At 45.5% G+C, this 19,863-nt stretch overlaps 2 protein-coding genes across 3 annotated transcripts in view; one reads left to right on the top strand and one right to left on the bottom strand.

Annotated features, from left to right (window-relative positions):
* Positions 1 to 2,513, top strand: part of nostrin (nitric oxide synthase trafficking) — a 44,066-nt gene extending 41,553 nt beyond the window's left edge. For both annotated transcript variants that reach the window (XM_070875507.1, XM_070875506.1), the window contains exon 16: positions 105 to 2,513. In XM_070875507.1, the coding sequence (XP_070731608.1) occupies positions 105 to 241 (137 nt within the window). In that variant the 3' untranslated portion in view covers positions 242 to 2,513. The remainder of the gene's footprint in view (positions 1 to 104) is intronic.
* spc25 (SPC25 component of NDC80 kinetochore complex) lies at positions 66 to 18,712 on the bottom strand. Its single transcript, XM_070875508.1, has 7 exons — positions 18,437 to 18,712; positions 8,641 to 8,786; positions 6,347 to 6,412; positions 6,112 to 6,258; positions 5,727 to 5,831; positions 5,076 to 5,174; positions 66 to 2,376 (listed from the first exon to the last, which is right to left on the bottom strand). The coding sequence occupies exons 1-7, from the start codon at positions 18,541 to 18,543 to the stop codon at positions 2,258 to 2,260; spliced, it is 789 nt and encodes a 262-aa protein (XP_070731609.1). The 5' UTR covers positions 18,544 to 18,712; the 3' UTR covers positions 66 to 2,257.
* Between the last annotated feature and the right edge of the window lie 1,151 nt (positions 18,713 to 19,863).

The raw sequence follows: 19,863 nt of genomic DNA, 5'->3' as shown, positions 1-19,863 counted from the left end.
CAAGAGCACAGGACAGGACAGGACAGCAGCGACTACTAACTGCACAAATCAATGACCAGAGAATATTATACTGAGTTCTGACTTTGTTTATTTTTTCTCTGTAGGTGACATACTTATCATTCACAAGAAGGATGTGACTGGATGGTGGGTTGGCAGCTTGCGAGGAAGGAAGGGCATTTTCCCAGCTACCTACATAGAGGAATTACCGCAAGTGAGAAAAAGTAGTTCAACAGAGGCATGAACTAGTACAAACCCATGGGGTCACTGATTATTGGATGAAGACAAGGTGGTGTGACAATAATGTGGATTTGCAGCAGGTTTTAAAATCAAAAAGTTCATTCACGTTTTGGACCAAGACCGTTTCATCTTATGAATGTGCTGTCATAATGTATTGCATGTGCACTAAAAACAAACATATTGGGCCAGATTTTACTGTAACCGCAAACAAATGACCCAGCTCATTTGATTTCTATGATCTTTTGCACTGGAAGTTACTGTAAGGGAAAGAGGGAAATGGCACCCTCTACAGGGCATCTGAAACCTGTGTAAACACGGCAAGCAACTGTGTCTCCTTAACCAATCCGATTGAAGGATTGAACAGTGCAAGTTAGAATAGTGATAGCAAAAAAATTAGATTGAGAGAGATGGACAAAGAAAATGTAAAAAAAAATCTCCAACAGTTAAAATCTGAAGGAATGAGATGTCATATTTGTAAAAATTAATTTTCAACATCAGAGGTTTTTTGGCAGTAATTAAGACTTACCACGGCATTAAAAAGTGTACTTAGACTGAAGTGGACCAGTCCTAACTTTCTGCGAGTTTAGTTTGTATCTGCCATGTAGGTACAAGAACTTCAGACATTCAATACACTTCCCTGACAGCTAGATGCCGTTTTCGAGAAGCTTACAGAGGAGGGGCACATCTGGGGCAGCAACTTCTGATTTACACATCTAACTGCGCACCTGCGCTCTCCTGAAATTGCTGTCCAAATGGCATATGAGTGCTGCTAGCCTCACTGTTGTTTTTACAGTAAATTATGGCCCATTATTGGCATATGCCTGCTCTGAATTCATGAGCACATGATCCTTAAGTACAGAGAGCAGGATTAGTACAAATCTTTAACTGGCAGTCATCTATATCCAACGCATGTCTTTTCTTTTATCATTCTGAAAACATGCAAAGCTGTTAAGATGCTTTAAAAACATGCCAATCTCGTCTTGACAGTTGTTATCCAAATTCCATCACAAAAGAGTCACACTTATGAAAAATATCACTCCATTAATTCTGTTTACTTGGAAACATTTTTGTGCCTCAGTTGCATTTATTTTAATCAATTCAGAGATTATTTGAGCACCATTCAACAACTCCCACTGTTGAAACAAAACATAAGTAACCTGCATAAATGTATATGAATATATATATGAATGAGAACAGGTTAATTTAGAGTGACAGCCAAAGTCAGTATTAACTGAAGAAGCTCATATAATTACCAACATAATTAGAATTTGAAACATTACAATACTCTACATTTATCTGCATTCTTGTGGAAATAGTATACAAAGTGGCCTGATTATAGCCATGCGCTCTCAACTTCGAGAAAGAACAGATAGCAACACTATTTTCCCTATCGAGGGTTATTTCATGCATGATCCAGTTGTGGTATTTCTAGCTTATGGAATATCTAATCTGTCACTTCAACACCACTATCCACAACAACTTGCATTCTGTGGCACCATTAATGTAGTAAAACATCCTAATGTGGTCCACATAGACACACAAATGGATGCCAAGCAGTGGCCCAAGAATTAGTGGAGAAGAATGAAGCCATAGGCCCAACTAATGCTACCATTATTTTACTGATATTCTAATGGCAACTGTTTATCTCAACATCAAAAAAATTAAACAGAAACACTTTGTACATAAAAGGTTGCCGATGAAGAAAATGTTCATTAATCATAACTACAGCAAACTTATGACATGCAGGGCATCTTGTGTTCAAGTCAGAAATGGTGGAAACGTAATTAGTGGCTGACAAATTTGCATATTGTTCATTTATATTCATGTACAGCAAGCAAAATAATACAACCAACAGTCTCTAATAGAGAAACAGATATAAACAAGGAGGAACACAACAGATTTTCTAAGGCTACAAGAAGAATACTATTTTACACAGCCAGACACCAAGATATGGCAATTTAACAGTAAGGGAAAAGTACACTCCCTAACTAAATATAAAAACCAGGAATGCAACTTTGAGTTATACTAATGTAGTAAAAGCTTTCCTGATATTTGCAAGAAATGCAGAGAAATTGTTGGTTTCTTTGAGTTTTTCCTGCAGCAGAGGCATACATTCTAGTGGCGGTTCACATGATGTGACTAAGGGCAAAGGAAAACAGATGTTAGCTAATGGAAATCGATACATTTGCAACAAACGCTGTCTATAATATTGTTGTACAAGCAACGTGGTAGGAGCTCGTTTCTGTATGGATCGCAAAAAACTCACTGGACCAGCAGCATGAGTTCAAAATCCCACCATGGCAAAATGGGAAAGTGAATCCAAGAAATTTGTGGACTAGCACTATAATACATTACTATGAAACTCATGGATTGTTGAAAAAATACAACTGTTTCACTATGTTCTTCAGGGAAGGGATGTTGCAACCCCTACCTAGTCTGGCCAACATATGGCTGCAGTCCACATTGTGTGCTTGACTCTTCCCACATGCCCTCTCCTCTCCGAGCTCATCTTGTCCATGAGACCCACCTCCTGCTCCCATGACCCTATTCCCACTAAACAGCTGACCACCCAACTTCCCTTCTTGGCTCCCATGTTAGCTGATACTGTTAACAGTTCTCTTTCCTCAAGTGCTGTCCCCTCTCTTTCAAATCTGCAGTCATCACCCCTCCAAAAAAAAAATCCTTGACCCCTACCATCCTTGCAAACTACCACCCCATCTCCAACCCTCCTTTCCTCTCCAAAGTTCTTGAAAGTGCTGTCGCCCGGAACTCCATGCTTTAATCCCTCTAATTAGGTTTCCGCACTGCCACCGTACCAAAACGGCTGTTAAAGTAACAAATTATACCTATGTGACGATGACAAAGGTAAACTATCCCTCCTCATCCTTCTCGACTTGTCTGCAGCCTTTGACATGGTTGACCACTGTCCTCCTCCAACGCCTCTCCACCATTGTCCAACGAAATAAGTAAATTTCTTCCATCCCTGCCACAAACTCCATTCCATAACCACCGACTTCATTCCTCTCCCTGGCAATTGTCTGAAGCTGAACCAGATTGTTCACAACCTTGGTGTGGTATTTGACAGAGATAAGCTCCCGACCACATATCCGTGCCATAACTAAGACCGCCTATTTCCACCTCCGGAACATAGCCCGACTCCGCCACTGCCTCAGCTCATCGGCTGCTGAAACCCTCATCCATGCCTTTTTTTAACCTTTAGACTTGACTATTCCAATGCACTCCTGACCAGCCTCCCACGTTCTACCCTCCGTAAAACTGAGGTCATACAAAGCTCTGCTGTCCCTGTCCTAACTTGCATCAAGTTCCATTCACCCATCATCCCTGTGCTTGCTGACCTTCATTGGCTCCCAGTTAAGCAACGCCTCGAGTTTAAAATTCTCATCCTTGTTTTCAAAACCCTTCACGGCCTCACCCCTTCCTATCTCTGCAATCTCCTCCAGCTCTACAACTCTCTGAGCTATCTGCTCGCCTCGAACTCTGACCTCTTGAGCATTCCCAATTTTACTCGCTTCACTATTGGTGGCAGTGCCTTCAGCTGCAAAAGCCCCAAGCTTTGGAATGCCCTCCCTAAACCTCGCCACCTCTCTACCTCCCTTTCCTCCTTTAATCCTACCTCTTTGACCAAACTTTTGATCATCTGCCCTAATATCTTATGTGGCTCAGTGTTAAATTTTGTTTGATAACGCACCCATTAAGCACCTTGGGACATTTTACTACATTAAAGGCGCTATATAATTAGAAGTTGTTGTTGATGCCCTCGGGGCAACTAGGGATGAACAATAAATACATACCCAGAGACCAAATATTATTTTAAATTGGCAAGTTGGGAGAATTTCTGTGGCTCTGCAACACCTGCGCAGTTTCATTTAATTTACATTTACACTGGGTTTATACCTCCATTCAAAATGTGCTTACTTTACAACCTATATTTAGATTTTAAACTCAGTTTAGGAATTTAAAATGTAGATCAAATTATATAATTTTGACTTGTGCTTCATTACTGTAATAAGCAGTCACAATTTTTCAAGTTGCATTTAATTGACTGTACAAGTTTTGTATTGATCTGCACACGGACCGGTTACCTATCCCCTGCCATGTCCTACGTTTTTGTATGATCATGTTTCCACTGATGAGGTCAACGGCAAAACTTTGATTACTTTACTCCAAGCAAGGCTGTAAGCCTTAGTACATACAACTGTTCTAAAAAATGTCTTTTGATCAGCTTCAGCCACTTAGGTAGTGTTCAGTTGAACTACCAATGAGATACAGATGTCATAGAAGCAAACAGACTCTGACCGATTGTGAGCATATTATGAGAGATCACAGGGTTAAAGTTAACATGGCTAAACACTGGAAGAAATCCTCTTCCTTTTGCACTTACAAAGTGGTGGGCCTGTGGAACAAACTTTTAGCAAAAGATGCTGAGGGCAAGACACCTTTAAAAGGTGCTGGATAAATATGTAGCTGTGATGGCATTGCTGATGATAGTATATGTACAGACTGAAAATATTAAATATCCCATGGGACACAATGGTTCTTATGCTGCTGAGGCAAAAGGGTAGAAGTAATGTTGTCTGGAGCTCAATAGGCCAGGAATGAATGTTGGAGATGTGAGGATTGCTTGTTACCTTTGGAGACCAGGAAGGTTTTATGCAGAACTGTCTCACAGAAGATTAAAGTGGGATAAATTCCATGACAGAGTAGATTGTACATGGTTTGTGAAAGTAGAAGGCTTGATGGGCTCAAATTATCTTCCCTCGGTGCATGTTTTCTTATGCTCTTAAGGTTATACATCTCCGTTTTCAAAAAAGCCATACCTTGATAATTTCCTTCTTCATTGAATTTCAGCAGGAATGTAAATGGCTGCTCAGGATTTTTATGGCTGATGGATCTGAAGATAAATTGCAGTTGTTCCCCTTTTGAAGAATTATTAAATTAGTTTCACACCAAAAAACACATAGTAAATTCTAAAAATATACATTCACAAAGAATAATTCAAAAATTTGATTCAAAGATTCAACTCGTACTGTTTGTAAACTACAAAATATTCTTTGCTTGCAATTTTGTGACTTGTTTTCCAGATCTACAAGTGCATTTTAATTTGATGCATGTGACACAGTATTATTAGCTTTCAAAGTTAATGCACCTGGGAAGATTCAGAAATGTTCTATTTTTTTTAAATAAAAAATAAAAATATTTGAAGTCAATTATTATTTTAAAAAGTCAGAAAACAGATTTAGAAAACTAGCTTGGACTAAATTAGCATTAGACTAAACTAAACGGGCAAAGTAGAAATTAAAACAAAGGGCTAAAGATACTGGACATATTTGGAGACAACATTTTTTGTACAAAAACATTAATCTAAAATGTTTTAAAATCTGGGTATGGATTTTAAGGATAAATTACTGGCAGCTTTGCAACTCAAGGTACAAGTCTTTTTTCTATAAATAGATATTCCTTATTCTTACCCTGCACCTTTCGAATTTCCAGTCCCATTCGCTTCTTGAACATTTCTGCAGATGTATATAATTCCTTCAGCTTTGCTTTATTTTCTTGCTTTTGTGTAGAAATTACTATTTATGGATGAAGAACTAATTATTTTCATGGCTAAAAAATATCACCAATTTTCAAGAAAAAAAAGAATAGTTTCAAATATTTATAAAACTGTCATTAGAATGAAGAATGTCAGACCTCACTAAATTCTTGATAGCCAACAGTTTCACATTTTATATATACTGTTACATATGCAATTTGGACTAATTTACAGTTGTTGTCTGAACCAATATTATTTGACTTAAAAAGTGATCAGGTTACCCGTTCTTCCCCGCCCCCTCCAAATAACATCATACATACATTCCTGTTTTTGCCAAAGTCCTTCCTTCAGCTTCTTGATCTTTTCTAACACTTCCTGCTTTTGTGTTTCATTATTTTCAAAATTTTTCTTTGTACGCTGTAGATCTGCCTGTGTTTTTTCTATGAATGCATTCTGCTCAGCAATAACTGCAAGAAAAGTGTCATTTCCTATTAGTGGTGAGTTGTTTCAAATTGAAATACAGAACTGCAGTAAAGTAGAGCATTAAAAAAATACCCTTTTTGGTTAATTGGACCTTTTCACACATCTGTTTCTCCTCTTCATATATTTCTATGCATCTGTCTGTAAAAGAATCAACAATTAGGATATCTCTGCAGAGGTTAGAAAATTAGCCATTCGAAAAATGATAATGTTGCAATACTGTACTAAAGTGCAGTACCACACATTCGAACATTATTTAAATATTGTAAATTAAACCCAACCTAAGCTTTTAACAGAATTCCACAACGTACTTTGTGTACCTGCATGTGGTAATGGACTTTTAACTCTAGATATAAGAACAGCTAAAAAGAAGCATATGTAGCAAAAGGGAGAGTTTATAAACATAAATATATAATGCAGCTGCATTTCCTACATTAGTGACTACACTTTAAAAAAAAAAGTACTTAATTTGCTGTAAAGCGCTTTGGGACGTCCAGTTGTCATGAAAGGCGCTTTCTTTCTTCTATTAGAGGCCCATTGTAGCTCTTAATTTGCCATTATTTTTTGTTGTTAACACAATGCTCTATAATTAATATTTTCAATAGGCACTTTTGGATTATTTGGTATATTAATTACAATTTTGTGACTGCAGTGGCCAATCTTAAAAATGGCTACTAAAATGATATGCTCTGAACCAACTTGTGAAGCAAGTTCCTTGAAAATAGAAACAGAAACCTGATGCGAATCATCAGATAGAGATCGCAAAAAACAAGTTCATGTTGAACTTGGCTTCTCTTCTCACAAGATCCATCCTTGACCCCAGCCTATTCCTCATAGGCAGTCCCTCAAAATCGAGGAAGACTTGCTTCCACTCTAAAAGTGAGTTCTTAGGTGACTGAACAGTCCAATACGGGAATTACAGTCCGTCACAGGTGGGACAGACAGTCGTGAAGGAAAGGGTGGGCGGGGAGTCTGGTTTGCCGCATGCTCTTTCCGCTGCCTGCGCTTGTTTTCTGCATGCTCTCGGCGACGAGACTCAAGGTGCTCAGCGCCCTCTCGGATGCTCTTCCTCCACTTAGGGCGGTCTTTGGCCAGGGACTCCCAGGTGTCGGTGGGAGTGTTCCACTTTATCAAGGAGGCTTTGAGGGTGTCCTTGAAACGTTTCCTCTGCCCACCTGGGGCTCACCTGCCGTGTAGGAGTTCCAAGTAGAGCACTTGCTTTGGGAATCTTGTGTCAGGCATGCGAACAATGTGGCCCACCTAACAGAGCTGGTAGAGTTTGGTCAGTGCTTCGACGCTGGGGATGTTGGCCTGATCGAGGACACTAACGTTGGTGCGCCTATTCCTCATCAACATGCTGGCATCATTCACAGATATATGATCAGCTTCCATGTGCATGCCGACAACATACAGCTCTACATCTCCATCACCTTTCGGCTCCTCCACCACTTCAGTACTATCGGACTGCTTAACTGGCATCCAATTTTGGATGAACCATAAGTTCCTCCAGCTAAGCATTGGGATGGCCAAAGTCATCAACTTCAGCTCCCAGAACAGTAGCGGCATATGACTCTCTGGTGAATTTGTAGAGTTCACTATGCGAGTTAATAGCAGCTCCTAGTACCCATTATCTGGCACAGGGGTTCTCAATCAGGGGTCAGCAGCCACCTCGGGGCTTCGCCCTAAATAACCACCAGGATTTTTTTTTCAAAAGGAAAAATGCAAGGCGGGATCAAGCTAAAAAAAACTGGTGGCTCCGGCCCAGACCCGTTCCCCCCCTCCTGACCATCTGCACAATGATGGCGACAGCTGCCATTGACCCCATGTCCTCTTCACTGGGTAGGGAGTGACAGTGGTTGCTGAGAGCACATCCCCCGGCTCAAGCTCTCCGTCCTCTGCTCCTCTCGCCAGGTTCCGCTGTATATATGGGCGGAGTGGCCTGCTGACCGAACAGTTGCCGTACAACCGGCAGAATTCCTCCAGAATCACCGACCTGTCCAATCGATTCGACATCTAGAGTTACAACCAAAAGCGTCCGACTGCACCTTTAACTTATTCTGTGCAAAATCGGAAACTCCCGTCAGCAGATAGATTTTTAGCCTGGACACTGCTGCGAGCAATTTGGGAGAAAAATCATACAAGTCCTAAAATTGTTTTTTTTCCCCCACAAACTAATGCCAAACCACAGATGTTTCCAGACTAGAATGTCCCGGACCACAGAGGTTCAATCTGTACAAGCAGTTTCAATGTGTATAGAACATTGTGCCTTTCTATTCACCTTCATTTCAGTTATTAAATTTTACAATATTTATAATTATTCAGTTTAATTTTCATATATAGTAGATATAATTACAATCTGTAGACTGTACCTCTTATGATTTTTAAAGATTCTCGGTATCTCAGTTTAAATCCTGTTGGATTATAGTTTTCCCACAAACTTGAAAATTTGATCCTGGTTTCATTTAACTTTTCATTCAGCTGACTTTGTGCATCTTCTTTGAAGTCATCCATGGATCTATAGCAAATTGTTCACAGCATTAAAAAGGTTTCACACCAGTACATAGCAGGGAATTAAATAACGGATAGAGTCCATATACGCTAAGATATTCAGGCCATGTTATCAGATCACTCTCACCACATTAAAATAATATGCTTAAAAAAATCAGTTGAAGGCATGGAGTGTGAAAGCAGTTTTCCACTAGTACACAGGAATCAGATACTGTGGACATTTTAAAAAGATTGATTAAACCTTTTCCATCTTTGATGTACGTTAATGAGGGAGGGGGTTTCAATGTACAAAGTATAATTTGTTTCAGTCAAATGTGGTAGAAAAGGGACATAATCATGCTTATGTGGAATATTATTGTTATTCTGGAGGTTTGGGGTAGGGCAAAGAATGGTGCTGAAGAGGTGAAACACTAATATAAAAAAAAATTCATAAAATACATTTTCTGTAGGTGCCCAGGTGGAGTAATGCTAGAAATATTTTTCTAAGATTGAACTTTTAGAGTATTACTAGTCTAGCAAAAAGTTTGAATTTTGGGATGGCTAATAAAAAATGTTTAATTGCTTTGAGAATTGGCCAAACTTTGCTGCGGCTAGGCATGAAAGATCCAACTGCAAAGAGCTGGACTGACTCTGCAGCAAATCATGATCAAAGCTAACTTTCGGCAATTGGGCATTTGAAATGATTGAATGATGGTTATCGGCACACGTTCAGACCAAAAGATGAGGAATCATTCCTGCCTCCGTGATCACAAAATTTCCTCCTATGTGGCCCTCATTTGTTTAGAACCTGTACAAGAGATTTTTCACAGGAACTGGAGCGCAGTCCAAGATCTGGCATTGGACAGATCACCAGTATTCACTGAGGCATATAAAAGCATGGGCCTCACGCTTAACATCCGTAAGACAAAGGTCCTCCACCAGCCTGTCCCCGCCGAACAGCACTGCCCTCCAATCATCAAGATTCACCTCGCGGCCCTCGACAACGTGGACCATTTCCCACATCTCGGGAGCCTCTTATCAACAAAGGCAAACATTGATACGGAGATTCAACATTGCCTCCAGTGCGCCAGTGCAGCCGTTGGCCGTCTGAGGAAAAGAGTGTTTGAAGACCCGGCCCTCAAATCTACCACCAAGCTCATGGTCTACAGGGCTGTACCAATACCCGCCCTCCTGTATGGATCTGAGGCATGGACGATGTATAGAAGACACCTCAAGTCGCTGGAGATATATCACCAACAATTTCTCCGCAAGATCCTGCAAATCCCCTGGGAGGACAGGTGCACCAACATCAGTGTCCTCGTCCAGGCTAACATCCCCAGTATTGAAGCACTGACCACACTCGATCAGCTTCGCTGGGCAGGCCACATAGTTCGCATGCCAGATATGAGACTCCCTAAGCAAATGCTTTATGCGGAGCTCCTTCATGGTAAATGAGCCAAAGGAGGACAGTGGAAACGTTATAAGGACACCCTGGTAAAGTGCGACATCCCCACTGACACCTGGGAGACCCTGGCCGCAGACCGCCCGAGGTGGAGAAAATACATCCGGGAGGGTGTTGTGCTCTTCGAGTCTCAACGCAAAGAGCATGAAGAGGTCAAGCTCAGGCAGCAGAAGGAGCACATGGCAAACCAGCCCCACCCACCCTTTCCCTCGACGAATGTCTGTCCCACTTGTAACAGGGTCTGTGGCTCTCGTATCTGACTGTTCAGCCATCAAAGAACTCACTTTGGGAGTGGAAGCAAGTCTTCCTCGATTCCGAGGGACTGCCTATGATGACTCACTCATCTCAGGTAGACAAACGACGACATTTAAAGCTTTCAGAACTGCAATGTGTTTGGTGGACACAAGACAACTGGAATACACCTTCTACTTGGCAGGCCAAAGTAACTATTTTAGGATCAATACAATCCTTGCTTCACCCTCATAACATGAGAATCAATTCATATTACAAGTTTTCTTGACAGTAACAACTATGATCAAACTTGTAGGCATTTACATTTTTTAAATGGCATTTCAACAGGGGTCTCATATAGAACTACAGATTTGTGATTTATCTACAGAAGGAAATAAGCAATTTTTCAATTAATCAACAACAGACAGTTCCTGTGAGAACATAAGAACATACATAAGAACATAAGAATTAGGAACAGGAGTAGGCCATCTAGCCCCTCGAGCCTGCTCCGCCATTCAACAAGATCATGGCTGATCTGGCCATGGACTCAGCTCCACTTACCCGCTCGCTCCCCGTAACCCTTAATGGTTAAAAATCTATCTATCTGTGACTTGAATACATTCAATGAGCTAGCCGTAACTGCTTCCTTGGGCAGAGGATTCCACAGATTCACAACCCTCTGGGAGAAGAAATTCCTTCTCAACTCGGTTTTAAATTGGCTCCCCGTATTTTGAGGCTGTGCCCCCTAGTTCTAGTCTCCCCGACCAGTGGAAACAACCTCTCCACCTCTATCTTGTTTATCCCTTTCATTATTTTAAATGTTTCTATAAGACCACCCCTCATCCTTCTGAACTCCAACGTGTAAAGACCCAGTCTACTCAATCTATCATCATAAGGTAACTCCCTCATCTCCGGAATCAGCCTCGTGAATCGTCTCTGTACCCCCTCCAAAGCTAGTATATCCTTCCTTAAGTAAGGTGACCAAAACTGCACGCAGTACTCCAGGTGCGGCCTCACCAATACCCTATACAGTTGCAGCAGGACCTCCCTGCTTTTGTACTCCATCCCTCTCGCAATGAAGGCCAACATTCCATTCGCCTTCCTATGGTTAATGGTTAATGCCTTCCTAAAAGGTTGTATTGTCCACTATGCATGGCAAACCATGAAGCAGAATTTAGAGGTTTGACATGGTGGTTACAGTGTTACAATCTGCTTTAAGCAAATTGAAACAGATTCAACATGTTGCTTTAATCACATGTAAATCAAAGCAAGATAAAGATGAGCTATTACAGGACCATAAATAGAAAACATAATGCACACAAACCAATTTAGATCTAATGTAGTTACATTGATCAGTGCATTCACAACTCCCTGAAGCTGCACGCGAGTTTCTGCTCTTGAGCAAGATACCGTCCTACCCGCTGCTCTCCTCTCTCCCTACCCGCTGCTCTCCCCTCTCCCCCCCCCCCGTCCTACCCGCTGCTCTCCCCTCTCCCCCCCGTCCTACCCGCTGCTCTCCCCTCTCCCTACCCGCTGCTCTCCCCTCTCCCCCCCCGTCCTACCCGCTGCTCTCCCCTCTCCCTACCCGCTGCTCTCCCCTCTCCCTACCCGCTGCTCTCCCCTCTCCCCCCGTCCTATCCGCTGCTCTCCCCTCTCCCCCCGTCCTATCCGCTGCTCTCCCCTCTCCCACCCGCTGCTCTCCCCCTGTCCTACCCGCTGCTCTCCCCTCTCCCCCTGTCCTACCCGCTGCTCTCCCCTCTCCCTACCCGCTGCTCTCCCCTCTCCCTACCCGCTGCTCTCCCCTCTCCCCCCGTCCTATCCGCTGCTCTCCCCTCTCCCCCCGTCCTATCCGCTGCTCTCCCCTCTCCCACCCGCTGCTCTCCCCGTCCTACCCGCTGCTCTCCCCTCTCCCCCTGTCCTACCCGCTGCTCTCCCCTCTCCCCCCGTCCTACCCGCTGCTCTCCCCTCTCCCCCTGTCCTACCCGCTGCTCTCCCCTCTCCCCGTCCTACCCGCTGCTCTCCCCTCTCCCCCTGTCCTACCCGCTGCTCTCCCCTCTCCCCCCCGTCCTACCCGCTGCTCTCCCCTCTCCCCCTGTCCTACCCGCTGCTCTCCCCTCTCCCCGTCCTACCCGCTGCTCTCCCCTCTCCCCCTGTCCTACCCGCTGCTCTCCCTTCTCCCCCCCGTCCTACCCGCTGCTCTCCTTTCTCCCCCTGTCCTACCCGCTGCTCTCCCCTCCGTCCTACCCGCTGCTCTCCCCTCTCCCCCTGTCCTACCCGCTGCTCTCCTTTCTCCCCCTGTCCTACCCGCTGCTCTCCCCTCTCCCCCCCCGTCCTACCCGCTGCTCTCCTTTCTCCCCCTGTCCTACCCGCTGCTCTCCCCTCTCCCCCCCCGTCCTACCCGCTGCTCTCCTTTCTCCCCCTGTCCTACCCGCTGCTCTCCCCTCTCCTACCCGCTGCTCTCCTTTCTCCCCCGTCCTATCCGCTGCAATCTCTCTCCCACCCTGAGGTGATGTACCCTCTCTCTCCCACCGTGGGGTGATGTACAATCTCTCTCCCACCCTGGGGTGATGTACAATCTCTCTCCCACCCTGGGGTGATGTACAATCTCTCTCCCACCCCTGGGGTGATGTATAATCTCTCCCCCACCCCTGGGTGCTCATCCCTGGGATGATGTACAATCTCTCTCCCACCCTGAGGTGATGTGCAATCTTCCTCCCATCCCGGGGTGATGTACAATCTCTCAATTTATATAAAAAGGAAGCGAGTAACTAAAGTAAACGTTGGTCTCTTAGAGGATAAGACTGGGGAATTAATAATGGGAAACAGAAAAATGGCAGAGACTTTGAACAAATATTGATAATCATAGGGCAATTGGGGACTTAAAACAATCACTACCACTAGAGAAAAAGTGCTAGGCAAACTATTGAGACTAAAGGTGGACAAGTCCCCTGGACCTGACGGCCTGCATCCTAGGGTCTTAATTAGTTGTAATCTACCAAAATTCCCTGGATTCTGCAGAAGTCCCAGCGGACTGGAAAATCGCAAATGTAACACTCCTATTGAAGAAAGGAGGGAGACAGAAAGCAGGAAACTATCGACCAGTTAGCCTAACATCTGTCATTGGGAAAATGCTGGAGTCCATCATTATGGAAGTAGCAGGACATTTAGAATAATCATAATACAGTCAAGCAGAGTCAGCATGGTTTTATGAAAGGGAAATCATGTTGGACAAATTTGCTCGAGTTCTTTGAGGATGTAATGAGCAGGGTGGATAAAGGGGAACCAGTAGATGTCATGTATTTGGATTTTCAGAAAGCATTCGATAAGGTGCCACATAAAAGGTTACTGCACAAGATAAGAGCTCACGGGGCTGGGGGGTAATATATTAGCATGGATAGAGAATTGGCTAACTAACAGAAAGCAGAGAGTCGGGATAAATGGGTCATTTTCAAGTTGGCAAACTGTAACTAGTGGGGTGCCACAGGGATCAATGCTGGGGCCTCAACTATTTACAATCTATATTAATGCAGCCAAATTTGCTGATGATACAAAAATAGGTGGGAAAGCAAGTTGTGAGGAGGACGCTAAGAATCTATAATAAGATACAGATAGGCTAAGTGAGTGGGCAAAAAATTGGCAGATTGACTATAATGTGGGAAAATGTGAGGTTATCCACTTTGGTAGGAAAAATAAAAACACAAATTATTTAAATGGGGAGAGATTACAAAATCCAGTGGTACAGAGGGATCTGGGGGTCCCTGTACATGAAACACAAAACGTTAGCATGCAGGTACAGCAAGTAATTAGGAAGGCAATGGAATGTTGCAAGGGGGATGGAGTATAAAAATAAGGAAGTCCTGCTACAACTGTACAGACGTTGGTAAGACCACACCTGGAGCACTGTGTACAGTTTTGGTCTCCTTATTAAAGGAAGAATATACTTGCATTGGAGGCAGTTCAGAGAAGGTTCACGAGATTGATTCCTGAGATGAAGGGGTTGTCATATGAAGAAAGGTTGAGCAGGTTGGGCCTATACTCATTGGAGTTTAGAAGCCCATATCGAGGTGATCTTATTGAAACGAATAATCTGAAAGGGCTTGACAGGTTAGCTGCAAAGAGGATGTTTCCCCTAGTGGGGGAATATAGAACATGGGGGGGGGGGGCATAGTTTCAGAATAAGGGGCTGCCCATTTAAAACAGAAATGAGGAGGAATTTCTTCTTTGAGGGTTGTGAATCTTGGGAATTCTCTAACTCAGAGAGCTGTGGAGGCTGGGTCATTGAATGTATTTAAGGTGCAGATAGACAGATTTTTGAACGATAAGGGAGTCAAGAGTTATGGAGAGCGAGCGGGGAAGTGGAGTTGAGGCCAGGATCAGATTGCCATGATCTTATTGAATGGCGGAGCAGGCTCGAGGGGCCAAATAGTCTTGTCTTACTCCTATTTCTTATGTTTTCCCACCCCAGGATGATGTACAATCTCTCTCCCACCATGGGGTGATATATAATCTCCCCTCTCCTGCTGTTCCGCCACGCGCTCCTCTCTCTTCCCCCCCCCCTCCTCCTCCTCCTCCTCCTCCTCCTCCTCCTCTTCCCCACCTCCCCCTTCTCATCTCCCACTCCCACCTTCTCGATTTCCCCCTCCCTCATCTAACCCATCCCTCCCTCATCTACCTCTCCCCATCTACTACTCCCCTCATATACCCCGCCATCATCTTCCCCATCTCATGTACCCCTCCCCCATCTCCCCCCCCCCCAACTCCCTCCTCTCATCTACCCATCTCCCAACTCACGTACCGTCCCTCATCTCCCCCCAATGTTATGTACCCCTCCCTCATCTCCTCCCGCCCCCTCAACCCCATTCCCTCAACTCGCCCTCATCTCAAGTACCCCTCCCTCATCTCCCCCCCCCCCATCTCACGTACCCCTCCCTCATCTCACATATCCCTCCCTCATCTGATCTACTCCTCCCTCATCCCCCACAATGTCAGCTGTGGCTCTGTGGCAGCTGTGAGTCAGAAGGTGTCGGGTTCAAGGTCCACTCCAGGGACTTGAGCACATAAATCTAGGCTGACACACCAGTGCAGTGCTGAGGGAGTGCTGCACTGTCAAAGGTGCTATCTTTCGGATGAGACATTAAACTGAGGCCCCATCTGCTCTCAGGTGGGCGTAAAAGATCCCATGGCACTATTTCAAAGAGCATCCCAGGTGGCGAGGCCAATATTTATCCCTCAACCAACACAACAAAAAAAACATTATCTGGTCATTATCACATTGCTGTTTGTGGGAGTTTGCTGTTTACAAGTTGGCTGCCTCGTTTCTCACATTACAACAGTGACTACACTCCAAAAGAACTTCATTAGCTGTAAAGCACTTTGGGACGTCCGGTGGTCATGAAAAGTGCTATATAAATCCACGTCTTTCTTTCTTACCCTCGTCTCACACCCATCCTAGGGTGGTATATAATTACCCCTGTCTCACACACACACCCCCACCCTCCCTGAGGTGGTGTATAATCTCCCCTCATTCACACCCACTCCAGGGTGGTGTATAATTACCCCTCTCTCACACACACCCCACCCCCCCTGAGGTGGTGTATAATCTCCCCTCATTCACACCCACCCCAGGGTGGTGTATAATTACCCTTCCCTCACACACACACACACATACCCACACCGGGGTGGTATATAATCTCCCCTCACGCACCCCCACCCCAGGGTGGTGTGTAATCTCCCTCAATAACTCACTCACTCCCTCCCTCCCTCCCACCCCGGGGAAGTGTATAACCCCCCTCAATAACTCACTCACTCCCCGGGTAGGTGTATAATCTCCCTCACTCACTCCCTCCCTCCCTCACACACTCCCCAGGTAGGTGTATAATCTCCCTCACTCACTCCCCAGGAGGTGTATAACCTCCCCCCCCCCTCCCTCCCCTGGAGGTGTATAATCTCCCTCACTCACTCCCCGGGAGGTGTATAACCTCCCTTACTGCCTCCCTCCCTCCCCAGTAGGTGTATAATCTCCCTCACACCCCGGGAGGTGTATAACCTCCCTCACTCACTCCCTCCCTCACTCCCCGGGAGGTGTATAATCTCCCTCCCTCCCTCCCTCCCCAGTAAGTGTGTAACCTCCCTCACACCCTGGGAGGTGTATTATCTCCGGCCCTCGCTCCCTGCCCGGGAGGTGTATTATCTCCGGCCCTCGCTCCCTGCCCGGGAGGTGTATAATCTCCCTCGCTCACTCCCTCCCTCACACCCCGGGAGGTGTATAATCTCCCTCACTCCCTCCCTCACACCCCGGGAGGTGTATAAGCTCACTCACTCCCTCTCTCAATCCCCAGGAGGTGTATAATCTCCCTCCCTCACTCCCCGGGAGGTGTATAATCTCCCTCCCTCACTCCCCGGGAGGTGTATAATCTCCCTCCCTCACTCCCCGGGAGGTGTATAATCTCCCTCCCTCACTCCCCGGGAGGTGTATAATCTCCCTCCCTCACTCCCCGGGAGGTGTATAATCTCCCTCCCTCACTCCCCGGGAGGTGTATAATCTCCCTCCCTCACTCCCCGGGAGGTGTATAATCTCCCTCCCTCACTCCCCGGGAGGTGTATAATCTCCCTCCCTCACTCCCCGGGAGGTGTATAATCTCCCTCCCTCACTCCCCGGGAGGTGTATAATCTCTCTCTCTCTCACTCACTCCCCGGGAAGTGTATAATCTCCCTCCCTCACTCCCCGGGAGATGTATAATCTCCCTCCCTCACTCCCCGGGAAGTGTATAATCTCCCTCCCTCACTCCCCAGGAGGTGTATAATCTCCCTCCCTCACTCCCCGGGAAGTGTATAATCTCTCTCTCTCTCACTCACTCCCTCCCCGGGAGGTGTATAATCTCACTCACTCACTCCCCGGGAGGTGTATAATCTCTCTCTCACTCACTCACTCACTCCCCGGGAGGTGTATAATCTCTCTCTCTCACTCACTCCCCGGGAGGTGTATAATCTCTCTCTCTCACTCACTCCCCGGGAGGTGTATAATCTCTCACTCACTCACTCACTCCCCGGGAGGTGTATAATCTCTCTCACTCACTCCCCGGGAAGTGTATAATCTCTCTCTCTCTCACTCCCTCCCTCCCCGGGAGGTGTATAATCTCACTCTCTCTCTCTCTCTCTCTCTCTCTCACACACACCCTCCCTCCCTCCCCGGGAGGTGTATAATCTCCCTCACTCACTCCCCGGGAAGTGTATAATCTCTCTCACTCACTCCCCGGGAAGTGTATAATCTCACTCACTCACTCCCCGGGAAGTGTATAATCACTCACTCACTCCCTCCCCGGGAGGTGTATAATCTCTTTCACTCCCTCCCTCCCCGGGAGGTGTATAATCTCACTCACTCACTCCCCGGGAGGTGTATAATCTCACTCACTCACTCCCCAGGAGGTGTATAATCTCACTCACTCACTCCCCGGGAGGTGTATAATCTCACTCCCTCCCTCCCCGGGAGGTGTATAATCTCACTCACTCACTCCCCGGGAGGTGTATAATCTCACTCACTCACTCCCCAGGAGGTGTATAATCTCACTCACTCACTCCCCGGGAGGTGTATAATCTCACTCACTCACTCCCCGGGAGGTGTATAATCTCACTCACTCACTCCCCAGGAGGTGTATAATCTCACTCACTCACTCCCCAGGAGGTGTATAATCTCTCTCACTCACTCACTCACTCCCCGGGAGGTGTATAATCTCACTCACTCACTCCCCAGGAGGTGTATAATCTCACTCACTCACTCCCTCCCTCCCTCCCCGGGAGGTGTATAATCTCACTCACTCACTCCCCGGGAAGTGTATAATCTCTCTCTCTCTCTCTCTCTCTCTCTCACTCACTCCCCGGGAAGTGTATAATCTCTCTCTCTCACTCTCACTCACTCACTCACTCACTCACTCACTCACTCACTCACTCACTCACTCCCCGGGAGGTGTATAATCTCACTCACTCACCCGCCTCTCCGCGCGCTCCTCGTCCACTTTTCAAATTTCAACCGCGGCGCCTGAAGAGGGAGGCACCAAATCGCTAAACGCTGCGGGGGAGCACGACTTGTTTCCATAACTCTAAAACAAAAAGCACCAATAGTCTTCGATGGCAGAGGGAAATGATTTGGGTTTTCAATTAATCATCAATCAATTTCGTCATAATTCCTTTTGGATTTACACGACATCTCTGCAATCTACAAAGTGTCGTGGTGGTACGGCCCATACCAGAGCCGAGGAACATCAACTTCCTACAAAGGTCAAAGTGTGAGATGAACCGGAAGGAGCACGCGCCAGAATCATGTGACCAAGACGCGCTGGGTGTTGAGGGGAGGGCCTCAAATTCACCAATGGACACCTAATGGCGGCAGTTTAATTGCTACTTAAATGATTCCATGCTTTTTACTTCCACTATCTTATCTTGAAGATTATTCTACATGTTGAACACTCCTCGTATGAAAAAGAATTTCTTTATCAGTCCCAAAATCACCATTACAAAAGCAAAATATTGTGGATGCTGGAATTTGAAATAAAAACAGAAAATGCTGGAAATCTCTGAGTCAGGCAGCATCTGTAGAGAGAAAAACAGTTAACATTTCTGGTCGATGACTGTCAAGAACAACATTCTGAAGGAGCACTGAAAGGGGGAGGGGAAGAAAGAACAAAATAGGGTGGAAGGCAGGAGAGATTAGAGAGACAAAAGGGATGATGGGCCGAATTGAAATGGTAATGGCAGAAATTAGAAAAAGGTTTAGTCCAGGTTGGGTATGAATGGCAGAATAATGACCAGCTGACATGGGAGACAAAAAAAACATAAGATTGGGTGGTTGAAGAGAACCAAAGATTGGCAGAGATTATGCTCTGAAATTGTAGAATGTGAGGTTGAATCCAGAAGGCTGTAAAGTGCCTAAACGAAAGATGAGGTGCTGTTCCTCTAGCTTGCATTGAGCTTCATTGGAACAGTGCAGGAGTCCGAGGATGGAGATATAGGAGTGGAGTGGAGAATTAAAGTGACAGGCGACCGGAAGCTCAGGGTCACACTTATGGACTGAACGGAGGTGTTCTGCAAAGCGGTCGCACAATCTGCGTTTGGGTCTGTCCAATGTAAAGGAGACCACATCGTGCACAGCGAATACAGTATACCAAATTGAAAGAAGTACAAGGATTATTTGGGGCCCTGGATAATGGGAAGGAAGGAGGTAAAAAGGCAGGTGTTGCATCTCCTGTGCTTGCACGGGAAGGTGCCATGGGGAGGGGGTGTTGGGGAGGGAACAATCCCTTCATAATGCTGAGAGGGGAAGGGAAGATGTGATTGATGGTGGGATCACGCTGGAGGTGGTGGAAATGACAGAGGATGATCCGTTGAATGTGGAGGCTGGTGGTGTGAAAGGTGAGGA

Source organism: Pristiophorus japonicus, chromosome 3 (assembly GCF_044704955.1).
Source record: "Pristiophorus japonicus isolate sPriJap1 chromosome 3, sPriJap1.hap1, whole genome shotgun sequence".
In the NCBI taxonomy this organism is placed as follows: domain Eukaryota; kingdom Metazoa; phylum Chordata; class Chondrichthyes; family Pristiophoridae; genus Pristiophorus; species Pristiophorus japonicus.
The sequence above is the reverse complement of the archived record's forward strand: the minus strand, read 5'-3'. Positions and strand labels throughout refer to the sequence as shown.